Genomic DNA, 12,872 nt, shown 5'->3' with positions numbered 1-12,872 from the left:
TTTTTTAGCCTACATGTGCTATCTAAACTGACAGAGTTGCATTAAATCTCCTGCAATGATTTATCAAGTTTTTTGTTTATTTTAAATTAGCTTTATAAATTATAAGAATATCAGGTATATTTATTGTGCATTTTTGCTGTCCCTTCTACATTCTCTTCACTGATCATTTCCCTTCAGCTATTTCTATGTTAGGTGTAGCCTGGCAGTACTTTTTTAGTAATATAACATATCTCTTAATACTTGCTGCACAGTTTCTTTTTTTCCATCTAGTGTCACAACTTTTGCAGCTCACTTGTTGCACAGGCAAACTTAGAAGCATAAGAAGTTAATACCTCACAAGTCATCTGCTGACAAAAATTCACAAACTGCAATTTCAAACTAAAAACATCTGTTACTAATTAGTATTTTACTTTTTCTGGACAGAGCAATGACTTTAATATAGTGCTATTTTATTTACCCTATCACAACTTGAATATAATTTCTCCTAGATTTTAATTATATGTTTATGTGTTTATTATATATGTTAATTTCCTTCAACTTTATATTTATATATTTATATCTAGATATATACAAATATAAAGTGATCTCAATAGAAATTCACAGGCTTCTTTTGAGGAACTTGACAAATCAGTTTGAATTTTATTTGTGAGTATAAAGTGCCAAAAATACCCAAGCAACTCTTAGAAAAGCACCTATTGGCAGGACTCACACTATAGTAATGAAAGCATTATTTTATGAATGCAAGATAGATGGATAGCAGCCAAACTAATGGAAGGTAATAGAGAGTTCTGAAAAAGATCCATATAAAATGCAACCATATAAAATTTAACCAGAGGTTAAAAAGCAGATCAAGAGATCACTGTGGGGTGGCAAATGGGGCAAGAGGAGAATAGTCTTTTCAATGAATCATAATGGATCATAGGGAATCCGTTCTTTAAACGATTAAAGAAATTGTATCTCCATAAATAAACAGGACATTTTTGCCCTGTGTATCTCTTGTTCCTCAGATCATGAACTCATTATTGCCAAATTCCAACTTAAATTGAAGAAAGTAGGGAAAACCACTAGACCATTCTGGTATGACCTAAATCAAACCCCTTACGATTATACAGTGGAAGTGAAAAATAGATTCAAGGGATGAGATTTGATAGACAGAGTGCCTGAAGAACTATGGACAGAGGTTCATGACTTTGTACAGGAGGCAGTGATCAAGTTCATCCCCAAGAAAAAGAAATGCAAAAAGGCAAAACAGTTGTCTGAGTAGGCCTTACAAATAGCTGTGAAAAGAAGAGAAGTGAAAGGCAAAGGAGAAAAGGAAAGATATACCCACTTGAATGCAGAGTTCCAAAGAATAGCAAGGAGAGATTAAAAAAAAAAGTCTTCCTCAGTGATCAGTGCAAAGAAATAGAGGAAAACAATAGAATGGGAAAGACTAGAGATCTCTTCAAGAAAATTAGAGATACCAAGGGAATATTTCATGCAAAGATGGGCACAATAAAGGACAGAAATAGTATGGACCTAACAGAAGCAGAAGATATTAAGAAGAGGTGGCAACAATACACAGAACTGTACAAAAAAGATCATCATGACCCAAATAATCACGATGGTGTGATCACTCGCCTAGAGCCAGACATCCTGGAATGTGAAGTCAAGTGGGCCTTTGAAAGCATCGATACAAACAAAGTTAGTGGAGGTGATGGAATTACAGTTGAGCTATTTCAAATCCTAAAACATGATGCTGTGAAAGTGCCGCACTCAATATGCCAGCAAATTTGGAAAACTCAGCAGTGGCCACAGGACTAGAAAAGGTCAGCATTCATTCCAGTTCCAAAGAAAGGCAATGCCAAGGAATGTTCAAACTACCGCAAAATTGTACTCATCTCACACGCTAGCAAGTAATGATCAAAATTCTCCAAGCCAGGCTTCAACAGTACATGAAGTATGGACATCCAGATGTTCAAGCTGGATTTAGAAAAGGCAGAGGAACCAGAGATCAAATTGCCAGTATCCATTGGATCATCAAAAAAGGGGGAGAGTTCCAGAAAAGCATCTACTTCTTCATTATTGACTATGCCAAAGCCTTTGACTGTGCAGATCATAACAAACTGTGGAAAATTCTTCACGAGATCGGAATACCAGACCACCTTACCTGCCTCCTGGGAAATCTGTATGCAGGTCAAGAAACGGCAGTTAGAGCTGGACATGGAACAATAGACTGGTTCCAAATTGGGAAAGGAATATGTCAAGGCTGTATATTGTCACCCTGTTTATTTAACTTATATGCAGAGTATATCATGAGAAACGCTGGGCTGGATGAAGCACAAGCTGGAATCAAGATTGCTGGGAGAAATATCAATAACCTCAGGTATGCAAATGATACCACACTTATGGCAGAAAGTGAAGAACTAAAGAGCCTCTTGATGAAAGTGAAAGAGGAGAGTGAGAAAGTTGGCTTAAAACTCAACATTCAGAAAACTATGATCATGTCATCTGGTCCCATCACTTCATGGCAAATAGATGGAGAAAGAATGGAACAGTGACAAACTTTCTTTTGTTGGGCTCCAAACTCACTGCAGATGGTGACTGCAGCCATGAAATTAAGACGCTTACTCCTTGGAAGAAAAGTTATGACCAACCTAGACAGCGTATTAAAAAGCAGAGACATTACTTTACCAGCAAAGGTCCATCTAGTCAAAGCTTTGGTTTTCCAGTAGTCATGTATGGATGTGAGAGTTGGACTATAAAGCAAGCTGAGTGCCAAAGAATTGATGCTTTTGAACTGTGGTGTTAGAGAAGACTCTTGAGGGCCACTTGGACTGCAAAAAATCTAACCAGTCCACCCTAAAGAAATCAGTCCCAAGTATTCATTGGAAGGACTGATGCTGAAGCTGATACTCCAATACGTTGGCCACCTGATGCGAAGAACTGACTTATTTGAAAAGACCCTGATGCTGGGAAAGTCTGAAGGTGGGAGAAGAATGGGATGACAGAGGATGAGATGGTTGGATGGCATCATCAACTCAATGAACATGAGTTTGAGTAGGCTCCGGGAGTTGGTGATGGACAGGGAAGTTTGGCGTGCTGCAGTCCTTGGGGTCGCAAATAGCTGGACACAACTGAGCGGCTGAACTGAACTGAATCTCTTGTTTCACTATACACACACACACACACACACGAACACAATTTCCATGTGTGTTAAGCAATGAAGTGTGAAAAGGGATCCTATAGAGCTTTTAGATAAATTTGCAGATGTGAATAGGTCATAGTAACTGTGAGAATTAGTTACTAAAGTCCTGGATAATAGGTTGATTTTCTAAAATATAAGGTTATAGGTTGAGTATCATGCTTCTCTTTTTAAAAATGTTATTCTGAAGTAAAGCTGGTTTGGAGAAGTGTTCCTTTATTAATAAAATCAGTAATTTAACACATGGAGAAGAAATAAAATGTACTTTTTCCTACTGAGTGACATAGGGCGAAATGTCCTGTGGTATTTATGGTATCATAAAGTCCAATACATAAAATGTTAAATCTCTCTATAATCTGAAAAGCAATAAACCTGAATATTTTTATTTGTACCCTTAGGGATATAGAAGTAAGTGTATATCCATTGAGAAGCATGTTAACTGCGTTAGAGCTGTAGGATATTCCCTACAGAAGGATAAAATTCATGCAGAAATGAAACAAAAGATCCATGAATAATACCTCAAAATATGGAATGTATAAATACATAATATAAATTTAGCAACAGTGACTACTAAACAGCTATTCTTTTAAATTTATAGTAAGATGCTACAATATATATGTTTCACACTTGACGAACTGGATAATATATATATATAGTATCAATTAACATGGAATTGCCAAAGGAATTTCAAAGAATCTGTGGTCATTTGTTAAATATTTTTGAAAGTTATTTGCTTTAAAAAGAAAGATGGTTTTTAAAAATCCCTAATTAACAAAGAATAGTGATAAAATAAAAACAGCTAAAATGCTCTAGAATTTTAAAATCCTAAAATTATTTGCTAAATGATAGAAATGGCATCAGATAATATTGGAGGAGAATCTTAGCTTTAGCTCTCATAAGTTATATAAGATTAACTTTTGAGAGCATCAGCCTTCCAAAATGTTAAAAAAGAGCATATATATCTCTAAGAGTCTGTCTAAGAATCAACCAATAGAATGTATATATAGAAGTTAGTATACTGGCTGCTGCTGCTGCTGCGTTGCTTCAGTCGTGTCCGACTCTGTGCGACCCCATATAGTATGTGATAAAGTGCTCTGTAAGTTTGTCATTTTCACTTTGTCTATGCACAGAATTGATTACCAGAGCATAATAAATCATCTATGTCTATGAGCAGAGCTACCAAATGGAAAAGGTAAAGATTTCTGGAAAGAAGTATTGACAGCTGACATTTTTGCTTTTTTAAAAACTTAGGTTGAAATTTCTGTCTTCCCCTGTTAAGGGTAATGTTATCTACAGGTTTTTAATAGATGCCCATATCAGATTGAGGACTAGTGCTTCTCTTGCTGTTTCCTTGAAGGATTTTATTATGAATTTGAGTTCTGTCAGAGGGTGTTTCCACATCTACTGAGATGATCATATAATTTCACTCCTTTACTAATATGGCAGATAACATTAACTGATTTCCAGATGCTAAAATAACCTTGCATTTCAATGCTAAATCCCACTTGGTTATAGTGCATTATTCTTCACACATATTGCTAAATTTAATTTGAGGGTATTTTATTAAGGAACTAGATCTATATTTATATGGAATGTGGGTCTATAGGGCTTTTGATTTTTTATGTGATGACTTTGGCTTTAATATCAACATAATACTGGCCTTGTAAAATGAGTTGCAGAATGTTCTATTCTCCTTAAAATTGTCAAATTTTTTTAAAGATCAGTATTTTTTTCTTCTTTAAATATTTCATAATATTTGCTGTTGAATACACTTGGATGTGAATTTTCTTTTTGGACATTTTAAATTACTATTTCAGCTTCTTTATTTGACTTAGATTTGTTGAGATGTTCTGTTACTTCTTGAGTTAGTTTTGGTAATTTGTATTTTTAAGGGAACTGACCCGTTTTAACCCATTGTCAAACTTACTGACATATTCACAGATTTTTTTTTTCCCCCTTAAATCTGCAGAGATAACATTTCTTTCAATCCTGATGGTGTATTCTCCCTTTTTTCTTAGTTAATCTAGCCAAAATTTTATCAATACGTTTATTCTTTGGAAAGAGCCAACTCTTGACTTCACTGGTTTTTTCTATTATTTTTCTATATTCTGTATGAGGTGTCACCAAGTTTCAAGTCACAGGACAAATCTGTCTTGCTCCCTGTTTTGTAAATAAAGTTGTATTGGAATACCAACCTGACTTGTTTGTTATCACCAATGGCTGCTTTTGCATTACAACAGCAGAGTTCAATAACTGTTCAGGTCAGTTCAGTTCAATTCAGTCGCTCAGTCGTGTCCGACTCTTTGCGAACTCATGAATCGCAGCACGCCAGGCCTCCCTGTCCATCACCAACTCCCGAACTTCACTTAGACTCACGTCCATCGAGTCAGTGATGCCATCCAGCCATCTCATCCTCTGTCGTCCCCTTCTCCTCCTGCCCCCAATCCTTCACAGCATCGAGTCTTTTCCAATGAGTCAACTCTTCACATGAGGTGGCCAAAGTACTGGAGTTTTAGCTTTAGCATCATTCCTTCCAAAGAAATCCCAGGGCTGATCTCCTGAATAACTGTTACAGAGACTATATTATCTATAAATCTCAAAACAAAACAAACAAAAAAAATACTATCTGGTTCTTTACAGAAAAACCAAACAAACAAAAAAAAGGGGGGCTCTCTTTTGTTCTACATCATTGATACCAACTCTCATAGTTACTGTTTCCTATTTTCTACATGCTTTTGGGTTTAATTTGCTTTTATTTTTCTAGTTCATTAAGGTTGAAATAGAGCATTGATTTGAAAGTTTCCTTTTTGTAATACAAGCATTTAATGCCGTACCTTTTCCTCCAAGCATTCTTTTAGCTGCCTCTCACACATTTTGATTGTGTTTTCATTTTTATTGAAGTCAATATATTTTCTCTCTCTCTCTTTTTTTTTTTTTTTTTTTTGCAATTTCAAGTGTGAACCTTGTGTTATTTAGCAGTGTAGTATTTAATTTTTATTGGAGAAGGCAATGGCCACCCACTCCAGTACTCTTGCCTGGATCCCATGGATTTTTTTTTTTAAATACCATGTGTCATTTACTGTTTGTAGATTCTGTACAACCAGGAGGAAAGGCTTCTGTGGTCACACAGATCAGGTGGGAATTTTGTAAAGAAGTCCAAGTAGGGTTAAGGCACCAAAAGTAACATGGTCCTGAACACCCAGAATAAAGATATGAAAAAGCAGTCTGATCTCTGAACAGAGTATGAAATACCCAAACCTAGAGTTTCAGAAGTAGCTCTGGAGAGGCTCTCCCAGCATGGTTTCCAATTGCTGGATGGTCTTCTGGCACTGGTGCTGTACCTCTTCACATTCTTCTTCCATTAATTCAGCTAAGAACAGAATGGATTCTGGTAACAAGACGATATAATTCTTGCTTAGTTTTTCAGCCAGTGCTAACACGGTTATCAGAGCAGCAAATCGAACCTTGGGTGAGGAGTTCCTTGTCTTCAGCAGAATCTGGTAGTTGAGTGGTTTCCAAAGTAAGTCCTCTGCCATGGCCACTGAGAACTGTGCAAGGCATGGTATCAGGTGCTTTGTCACCTGTTCTTGGAACTTCTCTTCGCCTCCAAGCCCGTTTTCCAGCTGATCCACCAGGGGCATCATCAAGGCTTCCGCTCTCTCTTTACTTAGAAAATGCTGGGTGTCACAAAGAAAGATTTTGTATAAACAATTCAGAATAAACTGGAGTGGCAAGCAGCACTTTTCAGGATCATTTTCAGAGTCAAAAAACACTTCATCTGTTTTGGAGATGTTCACCTGTTTCAAGGTGTCAGCAAAAGGCTTCACTAAGTGACCAGCAAAACCACTGGAGCCTGGTAGGCTGCAGTCCATGGGGTCGCAAAGAGTTGGACATGACTGAGCGACTTCACTTTCACTTTTCCCTTTCGTGCATTGGAGAAGGAAATGGCAACCAACTCCAGTGTTCTTGCCTGGAGAATCCCAGGGATGGCGGAGCCTGGTGGGCTGTCGTCTATGGGGTCGCACAGAATTGGACACGACTGAAGTGACTTAGCAGCAGCAGCAGCATTTAATTTTTATACATTTAGAGATTTTCCAGATTTCCTTCTATTTTGATTTCTATCTTAATCCTTTTGGGATTAGAAAACATGCTTTATGTTATTTCAGTGTTTAAAAATTAAGACATTTTGTTTCAAGTATATTGTCTATGCTAGTAAATGTTTCAGGTGCACTTGGAAATAATGTATATTCTATTCTGTTGGATGGTGTTCTCTCTATATGTAAGCTTGGTCAAGTTGGTTAATGGTGCTGTTCAAATCTTCTATGTCTTATCTCCTTTGTCTACTTATTTCATCCATTACGTAGAGGAAAACTTAACACTCTAACTAGTTTTGGTGTATATATTTCTCCTTTTAGATCTGTATTTAAGTATTTTATAACTGTTTTTTTAGTTTTCTATGAGTAAACATTTTTGAATTTGTTATCTACTTCTCTGTATTTCCCTGAAAATGTTGCTTTAAATAATTTTGTTTTTATTTTGTACTTCTTTTCTGTTGGGGAGAGTATCCTAAACTCTTATGTTGCCTTTATTTGAAGACAATCCCATGCGTTAAATTTTTAATTTCTATGTTGTATAAGTCAGGTCTACACTTTCCAGGGTTTCAGGGTTTTTAATATAGAGATTTTAATTATCTGATTAAATTGTAAAAATTGTGTTGTACATATTAATAATAGTATTTTCATATTCATTTTGATAACTCCAATGATTAGGCAATCTGTGTGCCTATCTTCTGTTTTATTTTTTGGGTTTTTTGGGGGGGCATCTCTTAATTTTTTTTTTTTTTACTAAAACCTGAATATTTTATGTAAAAAAGCATGAGGGCTTATTGACACTCACTATTCTGGTAGACCACAGCAGGGGAATCACCTAAATTGCATTAAGGACTGAAAGAAACTGTTGGTCTGCCATTTTTATAAAGCCCTGCTTACTCTGCTCCTGAGGGAAAGAACTTCAAAATATCTAATCATGTGAAGTTTACTATGGTCTCACTTCCTTTTAAGTTCTGAATTCCAGTTTTGAGATTCTCAGAACTGGGAGACTGCTAGCAAGTCTACTCTGATTTTCTAATTTTCACCTAGCTCAACTGCAGAATTTTTGAATTTCTATGTATAGATACTTTGCCCTTAGTTTTAGGCTAAAAATATACAGGGATCCTAAATGATAGTCTGTTAAATTTACTTTAACCCACTTTCTTATATGTCCTAAACTCCAGTCTTTGTTTTCTTAGCATTGGGAGACCGCTGAAAACTCTAGGCCTCTGCTTTTTCAGTGGTTTTCCACTTGCCTTATTAGTCTTTGCCCTTCTCAGCTGGAAAATTTAAGAAATATGTCAAGGTAAAGCTACCAGAGTATCAAGCTTACTTCTTTGTTCTTCTCTTCTTTCTGAGAACTTGGATCTTCAAGTCTTTACTGTTTTGGCAGTTCCAAACTGAAATTTCTAAAATCTCCTCTGAAGGACAAGGGACTGCCAGGATATTTGCTGGTTTCTTTTCCTACTAACCAAAGCCATCTGCTTGACTTGCAGCTTCTGGTATCACACCAAAAACTGGCAAAATCTTTTAAGGAAAGATGCTTAACAAGTGTCATCTTATCTTTCTGTAATTCTCTTCTTTCAAGAGCTTGACACGCCAAATCTTGATTGACTTAGTAACTCTACACTGCTTTCAAAATATTCTCTTTAAAAAAAAATTGTCTTTTCTTGCCTTTTCTGAGACCTTGTGAAATTCAGGCTATAATATCATCTCAAAACTAGAAGTCATAAACATGTATAAATCAGTTTAGTTCAGTTGCTCAGTCATGTCCAACTCTTTGCAATCCCATGGACTGCAGCACGCAAAGCTTCCCTGTCCATTACCAACTCCCAGAGCATACTCAAACTTATGTCCACCAAGCCAGTGATGCCATCCAACCATCTTGTCCTCTGTTGCCCTCTTCTCCTCCTGCCTTCAATCTTTCCCAGCATCAGGGTCTTTTCTAACGAGTCAACTCTTCCCATCAGGTGGAAAAAGTATTGGAGCTTTAGCATCAGTCCTTCCATCAGGACTGATCTCCTTTAGGATGGACTGTTTGGATCTCCTTGAAGTCCAAGGGACTCTCAAGAGTCTTCTCCAACACCACAATTCAAAAGCATCAGCTCTTGAGCACTCAGCTTTCTTTATGGTCCTACTCTCACATCCATACATGACCACTGGAAAAACCTTAACCTTGACTAGATGGGCCTTTGTTGGCAAAGTAATGTCTCTGCATTTTAATATGCCATCTAGGTTGGTCATAACTTTTCTTCCAAGGAGCAAGTGTCTTTTAATTTCATGGCTGCAGTCACCATCTGCAGTGATTTTGAAGCCCAAGAAAATAAAGTCTCTCACTATTTCCATTGTTCCCCATCTATTTGCCATGAAGTGATGGGACCGGATGCCATGATCTTAGTTTTTTGAAAGGTGAATTTTAAGCCAGCTTTTTCACTCTTTTTCCCATTTTGTATCATTAGTAAGAATCACATTCCCATTATCCAAGATGGCCATTTTTTAAAACTAGTTTTCTGTCCTCAAAAATCCCTTTACCTCCATCCTTACCTTACTCTGAGCTAATGAGTAAAAGAAATTATCACGTATTTCCCTAGACCTGCTGTGAACATTTCAATTCTCTAGATATGTACTAAGCTCCTCTGAGAAGTCAAGCTATTAAAACAACAAGACATAACACTATGTTTAGTCATTTGGCAGGGTAACTGATTTTGGTCAGAGTAATTTTGATAGAAGGAAGGAAAATAAAAAAGCAGGTACTGGGAGATAGAGCTATTATAGACAGTCTTTCATCAAGTTTTGCTTTGCCTCGGAGCAGAAAAATAGACATGTCCTTAGGATAGGAGAAGAGGTGATGTATCAGATAGTAAAGAATATGCCTGCAAATCAGGAGACCCAGGTTCAATCCCTGGGTTGAGAAGATCTCCTGGAGAAGGGAATGGCTACCCACCCCAGTTTTCTTGCCTGGAGAATTCCATGGACAGAGGAGCCTTGGCAGGCTACATACTATGGGATTACAAACAGTTGAACACAACTGAGCGACTAACACTTTCACTACAGTGACATATTTTTCTCAAAGGTGAATGGCACATTAAACAGGGTTCATAAAGATGATCCAGTAAGGAGTGTAAAGTAAATAAAAGGTGAGGAATAAAAAGAAAGAAAGTCCTTTAGCCAACAAGAGAAAGACCTCATCATCCTTCTGCAATGCATGAAAGTGAAAAGTGAAAGTGAAGTCGCTCAGTCATGTCCGACTCTTTTACCCCATGGACTACAGCCTACCAGGCTCCTCCATCCATGGGATTTTCCAGGCAAGAGTACTGGAGTGGGGTTCCATTGCCTTCTCCATTGATAGAATTAGAGACAGTTATATTTTTGGACAGGTACAATGAAAGTAGTGGATGGGCTGTGTGAGGACTTATGCATCCAATATGGACAGGGGTAAATAAGTACAAGGCACATGATAGAATTCAACTATAGTTGAATCGTCCAATATGGTGACCACTAGACACATGTGACATTTGATTACAAATTATAATTAATTAAAATGAAACAAAATGAAAAATTTAGTCCCTCAGTCAAACTAACCAAATTTTACATGCTTGATAGCCACATGTGGCTAGTGACTACCATATTGGACAATATAGATATAGTAGAACTTTTTCATAATTGCAAAAAATTCAGTTGGACAGCATTGGCCTAGATTGTCTGCTATGAAGATTGGGCATACAGTTCAGTATTTAGTCTAAAATGGAAAACTGACAAGTAAGAACATATGCAGAGACTCTTTTACTCAATCCTCTCTCAAGTTTGAGAGGATTAGAGAGAATGATTTTGTGGGATACAAGAGGAAGAGTCAGATTTCTCCTTCAGCTCAACTTTTGTGTATCTGCAGAACTGGCTAACTGGTATACGGCTTCCGTTTCAGTATTGCCAGGTGGTGAGTAATAGAGGTTACCTTTCCGCTGCTTCAGTTTGTATTTCTTCAATAACTAATGAGATTGAACTTTCATGCTGGTTTGTTTCAACTAGAGTGATATTTTATTTTTATAAATTCTGTATTTGTGGCATTTTCAGATTTTACATTTCAAAGCATATTTTTGCTTAAGGACAGAAAAAATCCCTCTGTATTAGGATTTTTAATACTATATTTGTTATGCTAGAAATGTTTTATCCCAGCTTGTCATTTTCCTTCTGTGTTTGCATTGGTCAAGAAATATTTTAATGTTTATGTATTTAAGTGTGTTAATCTTTTCTTTTGTAGTTTCAGTCATTGGTATAAGGCTTTACTGTCCTCACATTAAAATCATTTTGGGGTATTAGATATTTTAAGTTTAAGTGCTTAATTTGTGCATATATACACACAGAAATACATATGCACACACAGAAGTATTTGGTGTAAATGGTGAGATAAAATGTAACTTTCTCATTTTTTTGTATAAACTAGCTATCATTTTAACATTATTTCTTGACAGTTTATTCAATAATATTTCATCTATTTTCAAGCTTAATTTATAGGGGTTTTTATATAAACTAGGTCTGATTCCAACTGTTCTCATTTAATCCACTGAGCTGTCAGTTCTATTTGACTAATTGTACCTTTTAAGTGAACTCTAATGTGTTATAAGGAGAAGGCAATGGCACCCCACCCAGTACTCTTGCCTGGAAAATCCCATGGACAGCGGAGCCTGGTGGGCTGCAATCCATGGGGTCGCTAGAGTGGAACACGACTGAGCAACTTCACTTTCACTTTTCACTTTCATGAATTGGAGAAGGAAATGGCAACCCACTCCAGTGTTCTTGCATGGAGAATCCCAGGGATGGGGAAGCCTGGTAGGCTGCTGTCTATGGGGTTGCACAGAGTCAGACATGACTGAAGTGACTTAGCAGTACAATGTGTTATACCATATCTATATCTATATCTACATGACTATTACTCAACCTTAAAAAAAGAAAATCCTACCATTTGTTACAACATATATAAACTTGGATGACGTAATGCTGACTGAAATAAGCCAAATACAGAAGAACAAATTCTACAGCATCCTACTTATACCAGGAACCTACTTATATCAGGAAACTAAAATAATCAAACTCATAGAAGGAAAGTGTACTGGGAGTTGGGGAGAGGGGGAATCAAGGTGATGTTGGTGAGAGGGTGCATAAGTCAGTCATGAAAGACGAATAAGTTCTAGAGTTTGACTGTATGGCATAGTGCATGTGGTAAAAATGTTTCATTGTTCTTATTATAAAAGAGAGGAAGGAAGAAAACTTTTGGAGGTCATGCCTAAGTTTATGGCATTGTTCACAGTGGTGGTTGCATACTTATCTACAAACTATTCAAGGTGTATACACTAACTATGTACTGCATTTTTGTATGTCAGTCATACCTCAAATTAATCAAAAATTAATTTTTAAAAGGAGGAATTTACCTTTTTATAGAGAAAACTTACAAATATAAAATGCAGAAATATCCAGGTACTTTCATAACAGAGTATGGTGGCAAGTAGAAATATTCAAATTAAAGTCAGGAACAAAGCAAGACTTTTTTTTCTTATTCATGAAATTCAAATATATCACCTGTTTCCTGTGACTTTTTTGGCATG

At 36.6% G+C, this 12,872-nt stretch overlaps 1 protein-coding gene across 1 annotated transcript; it reads right to left on the bottom strand.

The window, feature by feature from the left end:
* Positions 1-6,450: 6,450 nt before the first annotated feature.
* On the bottom strand, positions 6,451-7,056 carry LOC102415088 (HEAT repeat-containing protein 1-like). The gene has a single exon (XM_006072864.4). The coding sequence runs from the start codon at positions 7,054-7,056 to the stop codon at positions 6,451-6,453; it is 606 nt and encodes a 201-aa protein (XP_006072926.4).
* Positions 7,057-12,872: the final 5,816 nt, after the last annotated feature.

The sequence above is a fragment of the Bubalus bubalis genome, chromosome 4 (assembly GCF_019923935.1).
Source record: "Bubalus bubalis isolate 160015118507 breed Murrah chromosome 4, NDDB_SH_1, whole genome shotgun sequence".
In the NCBI taxonomy this organism is placed as follows: domain Eukaryota; kingdom Metazoa; phylum Chordata; class Mammalia; order Artiodactyla; family Bovidae; genus Bubalus; species Bubalus bubalis.
This window is presented reverse-complemented; position numbering and strand designations above follow the sequence as displayed.

Excerpts from the sequence above, each read along its gene's own strand:
- LOC102415088 (XM_006072864.4), bottom strand. The coding sequence starts at position 7,056 with ATGGACTGCAGCCTACCAGGCTCCAGTGGTTTTGCTGGTCACTTAGTG.